At 39.5% G+C, this 18,435-nt stretch overlaps 1 protein-coding gene across 1 annotated transcript; it reads right to left on the reverse strand.

The window, feature by feature from the left end:
* Nucleotides 1-2,385: 2,385 nt before the first annotated feature.
* Nucleotides 2,386-18,260, reverse strand: ankra2.L (ankyrin repeat family A member 2 L homeolog). The gene is made up of 9 exons (XM_041568778.1): nt 18,122-18,260; nt 12,534-12,904; nt 10,307-10,465; nt 9,790-9,855; nt 8,395-8,492; nt 6,808-6,933; nt 6,403-6,469; nt 5,198-5,278; nt 2,386-2,551 (listed from the first exon to the last, which is right to left on the reverse strand). Exons 2-9 carry the CDS (start codon nt 12,871-12,873, stop codon nt 2,496-2,498), a joined length of 993 nt encoding a protein of 330 aa, XP_041424712.1. The 5' UTR covers nt 12,874-12,904; nt 18,122-18,260; the 3' UTR covers nt 2,386-2,495.
* Between the last annotated feature and the right edge of the window lie 175 nt (nt 18,261-18,435).

The following is an 18,435-nucleotide window of genomic DNA, read 5'->3' on the forward strand; positions in this document are numbered from 1 at the left end:
CTTGCGCTCCTCTTCAGAAAAGGCGATACGGCAACGATCCATCATGCGGCGCTCGATTTCTCCTCCCTGGCTATCTCCTATAAGGGAAGCAGGGAAGAGAAATGGAGTGCTGCACGATGGATCGCTGGATCGCCTTTTCTGAAGAGGAGCGCAAGCAGAGTTTCTTAATAAAGACTTAGCGATTTAAACGTTTAATTTTTATTTATTTTTTCCATTCTACACTAATGAATTTTTTTTTTTTTTTTTTAAATTGATGTAACCGGTCCTTTAATTACTTTAAAACGCTTTCATTTTTTGGTGTTAGTGTTCCTTTAACGTTAGCACTAACACTCTTGTCATGGAGGTCAGTTATCTGAAAGCATTCTCACATGCTCCTGTAACAAATCCATGACAGTAGCCTTGTATAAAACTGCCAATATCTAAAAACCATTGTTCAGAATGCTCTCATGAGCACGTTTGCAATTCCCGTGGGTATATGCCCCTTTTGAGGGATGGTTTGTTGCTGTGGGCCAGCACAGTCCAACTAGAACACTACAAGATATCACAATATTGAGCCAATTTCACTTGTTTTAAAACTTTTTACTATGACAGAACATGCTTGTTTCCAGCATGGCTCTTTGCGCATCACTCTGTCTTTAAGAGAACGGCTCTTTTATAATGGAATTCCAACCGAGATCAGCAAAGCAGTAACAGTTACTAATTCAAAGGCGTCTGTTACCGTTGTTGTCAACTGAAGGTGCCACCCGTATCTCATCAGTCTAAGATGTACTGTATAAAGGCAGAGACACACGCTCAGATTCGGGGAGATTAGTTGCCCGGCGACAAATCTCCTCTTCTTCAGGCGACTAATCTCCCCAAACTGCCTTCCTGCTGGCTAGAATTTAAATCGCCGGCAGGATAGCACTCGGAGCACTTCATTTTCCAAAGTTGCCCGAACACAGGGCACCTATTGGGTTAGTAGAGAATTGTTTACACAGTAAGGGGCCTATTTATCATTCTGTGTAAAAAGTAGAGTGAAGCATTACTGGTGATGTTGCCCAGAGCAACCAATCAGCAATTAGATTTCAACAGTTGGAAAACAAAAGCAAAGATCTGATTGGTTGCTATGAACCACATCACTGGCAATATTTCACTTCACTTTTTACACAACATGATGAACAGACCCCTGAGTCTCACTCAGTAGGGGATCATGGCTCAAAGGTTTCCTTTAAAAATCTGACAGTTAGGGTTATATCTGAAAGGCTTCATCTGTGGGATGATTAGGGCTGGAACAAAGGGCGATTTAGGCTACTTCTAAAGCCACCTTTTTAAGTAGCCCAGGAGTTGGCATCCAAACACCCCTTATGTCCCCCTATGTGAATAACCTGAGAAGTGTTTGCCTGAAAATTTACCAAAGAGTTTAAAGGCAACAATTGCCTCACAATCACTTGAACAAATGCATTTGCAAATGAGGGGTTTCCTGGGTTCTGTAAATTAAAATGTGAATATTTTTGCTATATTGTTTCTTGGAACCATGCATTTGCATACATATTACAATAACAATAGCGTGCCTATACAGAATAATGAACGTAATTGTAAAATATAAGGATATAGGAAGTCACAGAGACGTTCCACAACTCTATAAAGGTTGCAGGACAAGTGCTTCCATAAAACTCAAGCGTTTTGTATATGTTACAAGCTGAAGTACTATTTTCTTTTTTATAATACACAAGTTTCAATGAGTCTGATTACTAAGCACTGACTATAACGGATGTTATAATTAAAGGAAAAGAAAAGCCAAAACATTGGAGAAGCAGGGTGCCCATTGTATTAAGCTTTCCTGGTCCTAGAAGTACTGATTATAAGGATATAATACACAAAAGCCATGAATATCTTGTAAATTATAGCCTTATAAACCGTGAGTTCTGATGTCATCAGTTATAAACGGTGAGTTCTGATGTCATTTGTCATATATCACATCACTGAAACGTGTGTATTATAATAAATAAAGTATTCCCAGTTGCAAAATATGAGGATATTAGAGGTTACCTCGGAGTTCCATGAGGTCATGAAACTCCTCGGTAACTTATAATATCCTTATAATTTACAAGAGGGGGTACTTTATTCACTATATATATTACAGGTTTCCTTATGGTTCTTGTGTATTATAGTGGTATATGCAAGAAACGATGAACCTTATAACAGCTTCACCCATGAAAGCAGCGATCTAGCGATTGTGAAACTCTGTCCATATCTATATGAATTACCAAGTCTCAGCATCCTCTGACAATAAGAGAACTCAGCCACAGGATAAAAACCTACTACAATGATACAAAGCGACATTGCTGTAGAAATGAATATATCTACTACTGTGCATTTTGAACATCTCGTTCAGTTATTGCACAGTTCATTTACAAACCCCACTTTAATGACACTTAAAAGTCCTAAAAACTACCGACAGGTTGTGCAAGATAAAACATGGACTATTCACATCTTCTGTTAAAAACTTGGTTCACTTATTCTTTGATACTCTGAAGAAGTTGCAGCAGATGAGTCTCAATTACTTGCTGAACTGAAAGATAAAAGAAAGAAAAAAAAAAAAGTGTTAGCCATAACACTTAGCCCATGATAAGTCGGGGTCATCCAGCGAATGGAAACACTCAGCCAGGCAAAGGGGAGCTGTAACTTGTCTGTTACCATTTCAAATCATTATGTTGTTCTTATAGTAACTAATATTAAATGTGACTAATGGAAAGGACAAATCTGCTGAAATAGAATATGTGGAAATGCACCAAATGAGTTGTAGAAGTTTACAATTAAGATATCAAACCCTAGGGGGCAGATGTATTAAGGGTCGAAGTAAAAATTCGAATTCTCTCATTTTTTTTCGGGTCAAAACTCTCAAATTCGAATTGTGAATTATCCAAACTCAATTCTAGTTTTAATCGAATTCGAGATTTATCATACTCTGGCCCTTTAAGAACTCTAATTCGACTATTCGCCACCTTAAACCTGCCAAATTACTGTATAAGTCAATGGGAGTGGTCCAGGGTGATGTTTGCAACTTGCATAAAGAGTGACTGAAGTTTATCAGAGCACAAGTCACATGACTGGGGGGCAGCTGGGAAACTGACAATATGTCTAGCCCCCTGTCAGATTTCAAAATTGAATATAACAAAATCTGTTTGCTCTTTTGAAAAATGAGTTTCAGTGCAGAATTCTGCTGGAGCAGCACTATTAACTGGTGCATTTTGAAAAAAACATGTTTTCCCATGACAGTAGCAGTAAAAATCGCTATTGAGAAGACCCGCGGCCCGACCCGCAGAACCTGCCGACCTGAGTCTATACCCGCACCCGGAATTTCTACCTGCAACCCGCAGGGTACCGTAGGTTTTTGCAGGTAACCTGCAGGTACCCGACCCGCTGCAGGACTTTACACTATGATGCCATAAGACATGTTGTGCTTTCCGGGAAACATTATCTTCTTATTTGGAACTTTGTGCAATAAACACGGGGTTACAGGCTGCGGAGAAGCACTAGAAAGCAAACTTGAGAAAAGCAACAGATTAGTATCAATTTGATTACTCAGGATTGGTATTGTGCACAAAAGTTCATGTCACAATGTTGTATTTTGAAAATACAACAATTCATTAATTGCAATACCCGTTATGTAATCTACCTTATTTCTTGCCGAAAATGTGGCATTCAATATGTAGGGCAAACTAGTAGGACCCTGAAAGCGCGTGCATGGGAATATAAGAATAACATTAAAGGAATTGTTCAGTGTGAAAATAAAAACTGTGTAAATAGATAGGCTGTGCAAAATAAAAATGTTTCTAATATAGTTAGTTAGGCAAAAATGTAATGTACAAAGGCTGGAGTGACTGGATGTGTAATATACTAGCCAGAACTCTACTTCCTGCTTTTCAGCTCTCTTGGTTTACACTGACTGGTTACCCTGGTTACCAGACAGTAACCAATCAGAGACTTGAAGGGGGGCACATGGGTCATATCTGTTGCTTTTGAATCTGAGCTGAATGCTGAGGGTCAATTACAAACTCACTGAACAGAAATGTCCCATGTGGCCCCCCTTCAAGTCGCTGACTAACTCAGAGTTATAGAGCTGAAAAGCAGGAAGTAGTGTTCTGGCTATTATATTAGATATAAAGTCACTCCAGCCTTTACACATTACATTGTTGGCTAACTAACTATATTAGAAACATTTTTTATTTTGCACAGCCTATCTATTTATACAGTTTTTATTTTCATACTGAACTATTCCTTTAAAAATGGAACAGAAACCAAGGTAGCTACACATTTCTTAAATTGTGTTTCTGGTCATTTAGATTATTTCACTATACAAGGTATTCAAAGAATGACTTTAGATTTAAGAGGAGGGGGTAAAATGAAAAAACTGTTACATTTAGAAACTAGATGAGTATGATGTTCTAATTTTTTGAGTACTTTGTGTGACAATATAAGATGTAGGTTTAAACTAAAATCTTTACCTCTATCATTTCTTTTAGGTGTATGAATATGGCACCAGCCACCTCTGGGATAGCTTAGGGTGTACCAATATGGCACTGTCACCTCATAGGCGGGTCTAGGTTTCACTTACATATGTTTTTAACTGTGATTGGTTCTTCTGTGCAGTAATGTGATTTGTTAATTGGAAAATTGCAATTGTTTTTCGATTGGTGCACATTTGTTTAAATATTGTGTGCAGAGCTCTGTATAGTTAGCAACATGTTTGTAACATGAAACGAGTAAGGCTGTATTTTTGGACATAATTAACTTTTTCTACTTGCCTGGTGGAAGAAAGCCTTTATTTGATTGCCTGCTCTACTATATTTTCCTTCACAATGTTCTCACCATTTGTTTCTATGAGGAGCATTTAAAGCTCAAGTTAAATGAATTTCCTTGAATCAGATAAAGGTGGTCGGTCATATGACTGACACTCTACGCTGACTGGTCAAACCACAAATAATGGGACCCCAACCACCGCTTTTGAATGTAAGAATTTTGGACTTTAGTTTTGCTTTTGATGGATGTGCAGATTGTGAGTGGTTTATTATGAAAGTCAAAGCTTATTCTTAATGGGCTATGCCCCCCCCCTATATATTTTATTTAAGAGCTGGTCTTATTAGCTGTTTGCCACTAAGCAAATCTTTGCACAAGAGCAGAAAGACAAGCGGTTTCCTTCAGAGAGAGAACGTACCACTTCTATGGCCAAGGGCTACAGACAAGTCCATGGAGTTATAGCCAGAGTCTGTCTCAATAGTTGGGTCTGCACCATTTTCTGTTAAAAACATTAGAAATAAAAATTAAGGAACATATGTGATTAACCAAGCAATACAGGATGACAGCTCAAGTTGATACAAAAGTGATTGTTCCTTAATTCAGATCCTGAGATTGAGAAGAGGCCTTCTACACAACAAACAGGGTAGAGCACGTTACCAAAATTTCTATTAGCTGGTGCAGTGCACAATACAGAATATACTAATGATTCTGTTAATGCCTTTAAAGGAGCAGTAACACCAAAAAATGACAATGTAATATACTGTTGCCCTGCACTCGTAAACCTGATGGGTTTGCTTCAGAAACACTACTATAGTTTAAGTTGCTTTTCTGGTATCTGCTGAGTATCCTGTGCCTTTTCTCCTTTTTCATCTTTGAATGGCTGCCCCCATGGCTTGACAAAAGACCGATGGCGGTCTGAAACGTTGCCGAATTGTTTGGGGTCAGAGCCCATGGCTGAATAAAGGCTTTTTAAAGAAACAGAGAATCGTGAGTGGTGCTGTCCATTACACAAGTATTTGCCCCCATGGCTACACAGCAGCTTGTTTATATAAACTAAATTACTGTTGCTGAAGCAAACACACCAGTTTTACCAGCGCAGATCAACAGGACATTATTTTTTCATTACTTTAAAATACTTGATTTTTTCGGTGTTACTGTTCCTTTAAGAAAGGCTTGGGTGATTTCTTGGACTAACATAATATCCAAGGCTATTGTGTATAGATATTAGGAATGCAACGAATCCACTATTTTCGATTCGGCCGAATCCTTTGCGAAATATTCGGCCGAACCAAATCCTAATTTGCATATGCAAAATAGGAGTGGGAAGGGGAAAACATATTTTACTTCCTTGTTTTGTCCTTGCAAATTAGGATTTGGTTCGGCAGGTGCAGAAGGATTCGGCTGAATCCAAATCCTGCTGAAAAAGGCCCAATCCCGAACCGAATCCTGGATTCGGTGCATCCCTAATAGATATGGGTATATATAATTTATGTGAGCGTAAGGAGCGGTCAGTTTCAGTGGGTGTGTGTATGGATGATGGGTTTCATTTGAAGGGGTTGAACTTGATGGTCTTTTTTCAACCCGATTTAACTATGTAATTCCCCAGTCATACGAATGCCTCACCCAAGAGGATCTTCACACACTTCACATGATTCCCATGAACTGCATAGAGCAGGGGAGTGCCTCCATTCTGAGGAAACAAATACAACAAAGTAGAAGTTAACAACTGAACCAATTTCTCGGCATTTGTTTCTATTTTTGGTGGTTTTTCAATTATCTGTCCGTGTACTGTGTCTTGCTCTATATGGTTGCTAGGGGTCACCAATAACTACAATCCAAACAAAAGCAGACCGGATTTTAACGGAAATAGCTATTATTGTTACTTTAATATTATCATTGTGTTTGGGTTCTCTTCTTCTTATCAACCATTCTCTGGTTGCGAAGGCTAATGGGACACTAGCAACCTGATGACAATCCAAAAAAAAAAACCAAGTGTCATAGAACACAGCATACTAAAAAATAGCTTACCCAGTCATATTCATTGACATCCACCCCACACTCCACAAGCATTTTGACAATATCCGTGTAACCTTTGCTACAGGCCAGCGATAAGGCGCTTTCCCGACCTTTTCCAAGGACCTGAGGATCTGCTCCCTTACAGAAAAATGCACAATTTTAAGATTCATTATACAGACCAATCATGAATTAGAAATTCATACATGGCTGAGCAAAAAAACCAATACCCTCACATTACCCCAAGAGATGCATTACAAAGCATGATAATGTGACCAATTACAGCTTCTTCCACTCAATGGAACACACACAAACATGCAGTTAAATAAGGCTTCCCAAGCAGAATAACCTGAATGTTTGAGAGAACATTTATGGACAATGCAAGTCAAAGTTACACGTGAAAATAATTATTTATTATTAGCTTCATAATGCTGAAATTGTCTAAGTATAATCAAATAGGTCTAATTCAACCTTTGGGAGGGAGCTTCTATTGTCTAGGTGTATTAGTGCTCACTCTTTCTAAATCACCAGAAATCCTGTCTCTCTACATGCAGGGTCTGTGCCAAAGTCTGCATTTTGTTAAATTGTGTTTGTGCTGGAATGAGTTATTTGAGTTAAAGGGGTGGTTCATCTTTAAGTGTTTACTTTTAGTATGTTATAGAATGGCCAATTCTAAACAACTAATTCAATTAATCTTCTTTATTTATTTATTTGTTACAGTTTTTGAATTATTTGCCCTTCTTTTTCCTACTTTTCAATGGGGATCACTAACCACATCTAAAAACAAAAGCTCTGTAAGGGTAAGGCCACACGAGGAGATTCGGGGAGATTAGTTGCCTGGCGACTAATCGCCTCGTCTTTTGCGCGACTATCTCCCCGAACTGCCTCGGCGAAAAACGCGAATCTCCTCGTGTAGACTAGCCCTAAGGCTACAAATTTATTGCTATTGCTACTTTGTATTACTCATCTTTCTATTCAGGCCCTCTCTTAATTCATATTTCAGTCTCTTATTCAAATCAATGCATGGTTGCTAGGGTAACTTGGACCCTAGCAACCAGATTGTTGAAATTGCAAACTGGAGAGCTGCTGAATAAAAGCTAAACAACTAAAACCCCACTAATAACAAAAAAGTGAAAATCAGTTGCAAATTGTCTCAGAATATTACTCTCTACATTAACTCAAAGGTGAACAACCCCTTTAAAGCTAATAAATCTGTTAGACCCCAACCCCAAAAGATAAAATACATCTACCTATCAATTAAAATCTGACACCCAACCCCTGCATGAAGAGAGAATGAAGTGACAGATGCTGAGAGGGGTAAAGAGTAAATTCATTATTTCAGAAACTGTAGAGAATTTCTAATTAATTGTATTTAGAAAATGTTTTTTTCTGTAAGATTATAATTATATTAAATTAGATTTTTTGTGCTAGCTCCCTTTAATTAGCACATCTGCTAATTTATTCAGCAATGAAAGGGAGGTTCGTTTATTTTTATTTCATAGATGATATGCTCAAATATCATTCTTGTTCATTCAAATATCACGACGAATGACAAATATGCAGAAATGCCTTAGGTAAAAAAAAGTAAATAACAGTACTCACATTCTGAAGAAGAAACTCTACCACAGCGATTTGCCCATGTGCTGCAGCCCACATGAGAGGTGTGAAACCTTCTTCATCAGTAAGGTTGACCACATTTTCTGTTTGAAAATCAAGACTGTGTTACTGTAATCAGTGGGTTTGAAACTGATAACATGCAGTATGATCCACTGGGTCTCCATATTTTATATATTAATGTGTAACATTTCCAAACTGTGTTCTATATCACTACATGGAACCACTGCACGTTCATAAGTGCAAAAAGTATCTACAACTTACACTAGAGTCCTGCAGTGGGTCGGGTACCCGCGGGTTACCCGCAAAAACCTGTGGTACCCTGCGGGTTGCAAGTAGAAGTTTCAGGAGCAGGTATAGACGCAGGTCGTGGCTCTCCAGGTTTGCAGTCGGGTCGCGAGTCTTCTCAATAGCGAGTTTTATTCCTTTTTTTCTGATCTACTTCTAATGATGTCGCTTCCGGTTTACAATGACAGCACTTCCTGTTTTACTCTTTTTTTTTCTGATCACACCTACTTCATATGACAGCACTTCCTGTTTTACTCCTTTTTTCCTGATCACGCCTACTTCTTATGATGTCACTTCCGGTTTACAATGACAGCACTTCCTGATGTACTCCTTTTTTTCTGATCACGCCTACTTCTAATGACAGCACTTCCTGTTTTACTCATTTTTTCCTGATCACGCCTACTTCTAATGACGTCACTTCCGGTTTACAATGACAGCACTTCTTGTTTTACTCCTTTTTTTCTGATCACGCCTACTTCTAATGACAGCACTTCCTGTTTTACTCCTTTTTTCTGACCATGCCTACTCCCAATGACGTCACTTCCGGTTTACAATGACAGCATTTCCTGTTTCTTGATGGTCAGTGGGTCTTGGATCGGGTTGCGGATAGGGTTGCCACCTGCCCGGTATTTTATCGGCCTGGCCGGTAAAAATGATGGCTGATCCCAATGTTATTAATAGGGAAAAAAGATAAATATATATAGGCCGGTACTTTTTTCCAGAAACAGTGGCAACCCTAGTTGTGGATAAGGTACTTGGAGTCGGGTAGCGGATCCAAGCGGGCAAGTATGTGGGCTGCGGGTCAGGTTTAACAAATTTGTTCTGCGCGAGACTCTAACTTACACCTAATATCAGCAGGTCATGGAAATACTTCGAACAGACTTCCAGCCTTCCACTGGGCTCCATAAACTTCTGTTCTATCACATCAAAATTCCAATAATGCCACATACATATGTGTTATGTCATTTCACTGAGTACTAAAATGCCCATATAATGTTCTGTCAAAATCCACAGTTAAATGACACATTATATGGGCATTTTAGTGCTTGGTGAAATGATATAGATATTTATTAACCATGCCATATTTACACTTACCCTGTTCTAAACGGCTGGCCAAATAGACCATTTCTCCTTGAGCAGCCAGCTGGTGAACAGACAGAGCTACAGAAGAAAGACATGTAGCACTTTAATAAAGTGAAATTCACAAGACTAGCAATAATAATACATCACAATTACTGAAGATTATCTTTCAGGTTAATCTGAATACATTTATTAAAAACTCCTTAGAGAGCAGAACAACCTAAGATCTAAAAACTAATTCACTGTTTTAGAGATTGGATGAACTTAATAAGAATAGAAACATTTAAATGTCAGCATATTTATTTTTATTTACCCATGAAAACAAGGACACTTATCATCATACTTTATTTATATAACCATATGGCAATGACTTGGCCATTTTGTGACCCATTAGGCATTGTCACAATTACAATTAGGCATGCATGAAATATAAAATGTCAATATCAAAAAAATGATGGAAATGATATAATGGTGGTAGAAGCCCATTAGTAGAAGCTATTGCAAAGAGAAACTTGAAAAAAGAAGTGCTTACAGTTCACCAGCAGAGGGGTTGTGGATACCTCATTGCCCCTGTGTTTGTTTGTAAGAGTGGTTGACTGTTTGATAGGAGAGAAATGTTTCGTTGTAGAGGGTGTGTAGACATGTCGAACCTGGATTCCAGGAGAGGGAGACGTGTGGATATTGCATTCAGCTGCATGGAAAAAAAATTGTTAAGATGCAAATATTTCTAATTCATTATGGGTAGGAATTTGCAAATTAATGGCATTGGAATAAGTGTATATATGACCTGATATTGCTCTTAGATAGAGATAGAAAAGGGATTAGATATTAATGTGACCAACCATGCAACTTTCGTATAACTGGAAGTCCAGACCAAAGGTTAATTAGGTTAAGATTTTGGTAAACACTAACTGCTGCCACTGATGTATTTGTAAAAATAGTGATGGCTGATACAGCAACCTGTAACATTAATATTGGCAAATGGGCTGAAGCAAAAAAAACAAAAAACTTTTAATGCTAATCAGGAACAGGTACAGATATATGCGTTGCAGACAATCACTCTGAGCTGGCAGTTTACTTACAAGCACTATTCCCACCTGCTCAAGCTTTCCCTACTTTGCCTGATGCTCAGTCTTTAACTGAACAACCAGTATCAGTTAGGGCTACAGTGTGCAAGCTAGCCTTGAACTTACTTATCATGGGCCAGTATAGTTAGGTGAGACATTGAAAGCAATTTAAAGGAGAATTCAACTCTTTAGCAAAAAAAAAAAAACCCTTACCCCCCCACCCCACGTAGACCCCCTCCCCAGCTTAACTGCCCCGCCCCCAACCCGGGGAAATAACCCTAACTTTTTACTTACCCCTTGGCGCAGATTCAGGCATTGGAGTTCACCGCAGCCATATTCTGAGTCTTCGGTAAGCTGAGATGGAGACCGGCGAATCGGAGTTGGAGCAATTTACTGGTTTACAATAACTGCGCATGCGCCGAAATGGACGGAAATTATTGAAGCGGCGGAAGACACAAGACCCGGAAGATGGCTGCTGTGAACTCCAATGCCTGAATCTGCACCAAGGGGTAAGTAAAAAGGTTGGGGCATTTCCGGGGGGGGGGCAGTTAGGCTGGGGGGAGGAGGGGTCTACGTTTGGTGGGGGTATGAGTTTTTTTTGTTAAAGGGTTGAATTCTCCTTAAAGACAGAACTGCAACAATCTAGAACTGGGAACCTCAATGCCATTTGTGTAATGCCTCAGAAACCTAAAATAAAAAAAACTGCTTATGCGTTGTTGTAGTATCTTAATTTAGTTTGCCTGGATCACTGCTGTACCAGGAGGCAGAAAATTTTTTTTCCACGCAAAACAGATGCCCTATAGACCCTACAAATCAGTTTATTGAGCTGCAAGTCGCATGTGTAGCCATATTCTTTACTGAGCACCTGCTTGTTGGTTGATTAGCATAACTCTAACGTTATTGGTCACTGAGGACTTCCCACAAGGGTGACTGCAGTTCCAGAAGGGCCCGTATCAACGCAATGAACGGGGGTCCAAACTGCGGGCAAAAAAATTTAAAACTGGAATATCTGACATGAAACCTTTCAGCTATTATTGAATTAAAAAGTCAGGTCACTCTTGAAACCAGACAAAGATGAACTTACTAGATGTGACATTTTACAGCCAAGTACCCATGGAGGTCTGGTGAGTTATCATGATAACTATAGAGTTTATGGGGGTTATTAAAATCCAAATGTTAAAATCTCGAAAAATTTGAGAGAAAAAAAACCCCTCAAATTCGAGACAAAAAAAACTCAAATTTGAGAGAAAAAACCCTCCGATTTTTCAAAATTTGTTATACCTTGATGCTGCAAAAAGTCTAAATCCGAAAATCCACTATCTCAGACCTGTCGAGGTCCTGTATAAGTCAAAGGGAGAGGCATCTATTGCTGAGTTTAGCACAAAAATCCAACTTTTCCGCAGTTTTCAGGCAAAAACAAGAAAAATTTAACAATTCATTAAAAAAGTCCCGAAAAATGTGAGCGTTTTATTGAGTTTTTCCACGATCAGATTAAATAGTTTTTTAAATTAATCAATTAGCTAAAATCGGACATGGGAGTTTGGTTGTGTTTTTTTCTTTTTAATACGAGATAAATTTGGATTTTAGTAAATAACCCTCTATGTGTTTAGTGCTCATTTTTTATTTACTCTAGCAACATGTCTAAGGCTTGTAAATAAAAAATTTAAAAAAACACCACATAAACAGAATAACCTTTAAAAAGGACAGATGCCACTTCCAGGTCAGAGTTCACCTGGTCCTGTATATTTTTGCTCTCTTCTTCATTCAGAGACTTGACGAAGCGAGAGCACACGTTCATATCAAATCTGTTTGGCAAAATGAATTTCATTCCCATGGCTACATTCTGGGCTGAGCCTTCCTCAGGATTTGAGTCCATGACATGCTCCACCTTGATATCAGGCATGCTGGACAAACAGAAGCTGACACACTCCTCTCCTGCCAGCTCCTCGGAGCTCTCCAGGTTACTTAAAGAGGACATGGTGACAACGCAGCTGCCCGCAACTTGTATTCTTCTTCTAACTGTCCGTTGCATCCATTGTGGAGTCTTTCAACATTAAGTATAGCTAAATGGAAAAAAAAAAAAAAAAGGCAGAATAAAAAAAAAAACATGTGTAACTTACTAGTTTACATTAGAGCTTTAAAGGCACCATGCCATATCACAGAAGGTTATTTGCTTATTACAGTGAATTACAAGACAACAAGAGGGATATTCAAAGATATAAGGAAAGGAAAGTTACTGTCATTAAAAAGAATGATTTACACTTTATATTTCATGTAAAAAAAATAAGAGTATATTATTCTGTAATTATTAGGGATGCACCGAATCCAGGATTCGGTTCAGAATTCGGCCTTTTTCAGCAGGATTCAGATTCGAGCAAATCCTTCTGCCCAGCCGAACCGAATCCAAATCCTAATTTGCATATGCAAATTAGGGACGGGGAGGGAAATCGCGTGACTTTTTGTCAGAAAACAAGGAAGTAAAAAATGGTTTCCTCTTCCCACCCTAATTTGCATATTTGGATTCGGTTCGGCCGAATCTTTCACGAAGGATTCGGGGGTTCGGCCGAATCCAAAATAGTGGATTCGGTGCATCCCTAGTAATTATTTGCACATATTCTTTGGCTCAAAGTAAAAGTGCCCTCCAGTTTATCATCCACATTTATTTCTATGACACCAACAACCAACTGTCATATTATTATGGAAAGTTGACATTATGCTTACTCAGCTTACTCAATGTAGTGAATCAATGCCTTTTGAAATGAGCATTCTTAGAAATGGAGATTGTTAGTGCTAATGAGCAGGACCCTGTTGACATTCTGACAGTATTAGAATGTAACCTGTATGTGCAATGCAAGAGTACAGGGCTACAGAATTTTGATAATTATAATAGCAATTAACTCTTGTTTGACATATGGAAAAGCCTTTTTTTTTTTTTGGCTAAACCCATTATCCGCAATGATCATGTTCACCTTTGAATTAACTTTTAGCATGTTATAGAATGTTTAATTCTAAGCAACTTTTCAACTGGTCTTTATTATTTATTATATACCGTAGTTTTGACTTATTTGCCTTCTCCTTCTGACTCTTTCCAGCTTTCAAATGGGGTTCACTGAACCCATTTAAAAACAAATGCTCTGTAAGGCTACAAATTTATTGTTATTGCGGCTTTCTATAACTTACAAGGGGAATAGATTTGCAGGAGGAGGAGGTTATTCTTCCACTGTATAGAGCACTGGTAAAGCCCCATCTAGAATATGCCGTACAGTTTTGGTCTCCATCACTCAAACAGGACATTATTGTATTAGAAAAGGTCCAGAGAAGGGCAACTAAGCTGGTAAAAAGTATTGAAAATCTTAGCTATAAGGAAAGACTGGCCAAATTGGGGATGTTCATGCTGGAGAAGAGGTGATTAAGGAGGATAGGATAACTATGTATAAATATATAAGGAGATCATATAACAAACTCTCTAAGGGTAAGGTCACACTGGGCGATTTGAGGAGATTTAGCCTCCTGGTGACTAATCGCCTCGTCTTTGCGGCGACCAATCTCCCCAAATGCCTTACCTCTGTCTTGCGCCGGCTAAAATGAAAAATCGGCTGCAGCATGGCACACTCGTCGCTTCGTATTCCGAAGTCGCCCAAAGTTTCCTTGTGAGGCAACTTCGGAATACGAAGCGTCGCGTGTGCCATGCCACAGGCGATTTTTCATTTTAGCCGGCGTAAGACAGAGGTAAGGCATTTGGGGAGATTGGTCACCACAAAGACGAGGCGATTAGTCGCCAGGCGACTAAATCTCCCCAAATCGCCCAGTGTGACCTTACCCTAATGCTTTATTTACCAGTAGATCTTTCCAGCTGACAAGAGGTCACCCATTCCAATTAGAAGAAAGGAGGTTCAGATTAAATATTCGGAAAGTGTTTAAAGAGGGAGTTGAGAAGATGTGGAATTTTCTCCCTGAATCAGTTGTACAGGCTGATACATTAGATAGCTTTAAGAAGGGGTTTTTTTTAGCAAGTGAGGGAATACAGTTGATCCAGGGACTAGTCCAATTGCCATTTTGTCAAGAGGGAATTATTCCCCCTCTGAGGCAAATTGGAGAAGCTTCAAAATTGTTTTTTTTGCCTTCCTCTGAAAGAACTAGCTGTTAGGCAGGTTATATACAGACTTAGGGCTGAACTTGATGAACGTGTCTTTTTTAAACCTAATTTACTATGTTACTATGTTACATTTCTATCCAGACCTCTCCTATTCCAGTATCGTATTCAAATGAATACATGGTCAATTGCTACGGTAATTTGGACCTTAGCAACCATATTGCTAAAAATGCAAACTGGAGAGCTGCTGAATAAAAAGCTAAATAACCCAAAAAAACACCAATAACAAAAAAATAAAAACCAATTGCAAGTTGTCTCAGAATATCACTCTACATCATACTAAACACAATTAGATTTAAACAGCCACATATAAAGCTGGCCATAGACGCAAAGATGCGGTTGTGCAAAATGACTATTTGTACGTTTTTCAGACCGTGTGTGCTGCTCTGCATTTGGCATTTATATATACTGCACTCATTTTAAAAATTCAAAACAATATATGGTTTTCAAAATAGAAGTACCTAGTTTCCTTTAAAGCAAGGACGTAATTTCCATGAACGTCATTTAACATACGTCACTACTGTTTCGGGACGTACGTTTTCTTACGATTTATGTCTGTCAAATAATGACTAGAACATCGTCTGACTTGTCATTTCTCCAACTTTAATCCAACAATGTAAATCTTTACGTTAGTTTCAGGTCGAAGCTTTGCTACGAACGATAGTCCTCCGAACGGTCATTGGACCGTTCGGAGGGGGACAGAAATCTTTGCGTCTATGGCCAGAAGACAAAAGCAAAGATCTGATTGGTTGCTATGGGCAACGTCTCCAGAAATCTCTCCAGATATTTATCTCCAATGTTAGTAAACATGCCCGATAGTTTCAAGAATATATTTTAATAACCCCTTTAAATACCTGAAAAGTACCGCTTGTAGCCAACATATCAAGTATCAAAGGTCACTTAAAAATAGTTTTTCACCATTCAGTGGTTGACAAAAATATACAACGTATCTATATCCCAAATTTTATTTGTAATGATTCTCATTGCTCAGAGACTCGAAATAAAGTGCAGTGCAATGAATCCAGTTAATAAAATTGATAGCTACTTAAAAAGATCAATCGTTTATAAGGAGCTTATTGGAACATGAATAATAAATTAAGATAAAAATAGCCCTAGATACAAGTTCATTCAAAATTCATAAACCAGCTTAGATAGTAACAAGATTAAAGTGAAGTGCAATAAATTACTTAATAAATTATTGGTGAATCTAATAGTATTCATTTTTCATGTTCCAATACACACCTTATAAACAATTGATTGATCTTTTGAAGTAGCTATCAATTTTATTAACTGGATTCATTGCATTGCACTTTAGTTTGATTCTCTGAGCAATGAGAATCATTGTTATAAAATTTGGGATATAGATACGTTGTATAATTTTATCAACCAAATTAAAAAACTATTTTTAAGTGACCTTTGATACTTGATATGTAGTGGGGTACAAGTGGGGTACTTTTCTCTTAAAATCCTTTTCAATTGATTCACTCTGACAGTAGTTAGACCCCTGCAGTAACTAACAGCATGGTCGTCCACACATAGGGGCAAGGGGGGGTCTTCATGCTCTGCGGTGCTCTCGTCCCTGGTGGACAGCAGGACCCTCCTCCTGATGCACTGGAAATCCAGAAGCCCCAACCTCAGCGCCATGAGCAGGAAGAGGGGCAGCAGCAGCAGATGGCCACCTGTTTCACAAATTTGCCAGTGTGGGGCCCCGAGTAGTGCAACATGGTGCTGAGCCGTCACCCCCTCCAGCCCGACTCTTCTGCACCACAGCGCTGATTTCTGATTTCAATGCTGCCCCCCTTGTCAGGAGGGGAGGCAGGAACACTAGTGTGGAGAGCACTCTCTCGCACTAGTAAAGCTGAATTTCCAATTTAAAAAATGGAAATTTGGCTCATAAAGGTACCAGGAGCAGCTTTTTGCTGTCCCTGGAAACCTATCTGGCGCTACCGCCTTAAAGGGGAAGGAAATCTAGTCGGCGCAAACCCCCCACCCCCCCCTCCCGTTTATTGCCCACCCTCCCTCCTCCCCCCTGGCCTACCCGTCCCGCTGGGCAAATGCCCCTAACTTGTTACTTACCCTTCTGCGCAGGTCCAGTCCAGGGAGTTCACAGACGACATCTTCTTCCACGCGATCTTCTTCCTGCTTTGAACGGCACATGCGCAGTAGGATCATTTCGCCGGTACGGATCTACTGCGTATGCACCAAAAGTCACGCGCATGCGCAGTAGATCGTACCGGCGAAATGATCCTACTGCGCATGTGCCGTTCAAAGCAGGAAGAAGATCGCGTGGAAGAAGATGTCGTCTGTGAACTCCCTGGACTGGACCTGCGCAGAAGGGTAAGTAACAAGTTAGGGGCATTTGCCCAGCGGGACGGGTAGGCCAGGGGGAGGAGGGAGGGTGGGCAACAAACAGGAGGGGGGGTGGGGGGTTTGCGCCGACTAGGTTTCCTTCCCCTTTAAGCAAGTTGGTGGAGCACCCCGACTGCAGGCTCCCAGGCTTATCTGAGACCCTGCTTCTCCTTTTCCCTCCCAGGGGCTCATTACAAGGGCAATACTTTTATTACTACCTCACCTACATGCCCCCCCCCTGCAAAATTTTCTGACACCCATGACTAACTGGATAACATTATTTTAAAATAAGTAAATAAGGGTTTCCATCCAATTATTCCCTTTAAATACCTGTAAATGTGTAAAGGTTTGTATAATATGAAACAGTTCTCATTCACATACGAGGTATGTTTATACCAGCATAGAGAAAAAGATGGGGGATTGATCAATGCACATTCCCAGTCTCAGAAGTTATCCAGTATCTATGCAACTGCTTGTATTTACAAAAACAAGGGTTTTTAGTTACAAAGTTATGATCATAAAATTGGAAAGCCTCCATACCACGTATATTCATTATTATTCCCCTCGTCATTAGAAAGTGGCATAAGCTTAATTATCCTTACAGTAACAATAACCCCATGTTACGCTGACAGCCAAGCCAGTGTCATTGTTTTATCACCAGTTGAGTGAGGGATGAATGTGACACTAGTCTATAAAACATGCCGCTGGGGGACAATACTGCATTTGTACACAACTAACACTGCCTCAAAGCGTGAGCTCCACTGTTTATGTTACTCACCTGGGCTGCCACCCTTTGTTGTAAAACAAAACGTAACTTCCCGGGTGACGTCATCAAAACGCGACGGCTTTAAGGAAACAATATATAATTCTAGCGGTTTCCGTTTCCATCTCTAGTGGTGGCATCGATAAGGTATTAAACCCTCTGGCAGGTTTTGACCATGTATAAAAAAAAAATACCGGACGGAGCATTATATTTCTGTTTTTAAAAAAATCCACACGCTGGTTGGGTGCCGGCTGCTGACTTCTTGCCAAAGCGACTGAACCGGAAACGCGTCACTGTGTAACATGGCGGCTTGCAGCTACTATTCCTGC

The sequence above is a fragment of the Xenopus laevis genome, chromosome 1L, assembly GCF_017654675.1.
Source record: "Xenopus laevis strain J_2021 chromosome 1L, Xenopus_laevis_v10.1, whole genome shotgun sequence".
NCBI classification, from domain to species: Eukaryota; Metazoa; Chordata; class Amphibia; order Anura; family Pipidae; genus Xenopus; species Xenopus laevis.

Bases quoted from the DNA above. Each gene is read 5' to 3' on its own strand.
- ankra2.L (XM_041568778.1), bottom strand. From the start codon at position 12,873: ATGCAACGGACAGTTAGAAGAAGAATACAAGTTGCGGGCAGCTGCGTT. The intron at 6,470-6,807 runs GTAAGCTATTTT...TTGTTTCCTCAG, and splicing joins ATGTCAATGAATATGACTGG to AATGGAGGCACTCCCCTGCT. The intron at 5,279-6,402 runs GTGAGGCATTCG...TGTTTTTAACAG, and splicing joins GTGTGTGAAGATCCTCTTGG to AAAATGGTGCAGACCCAACT.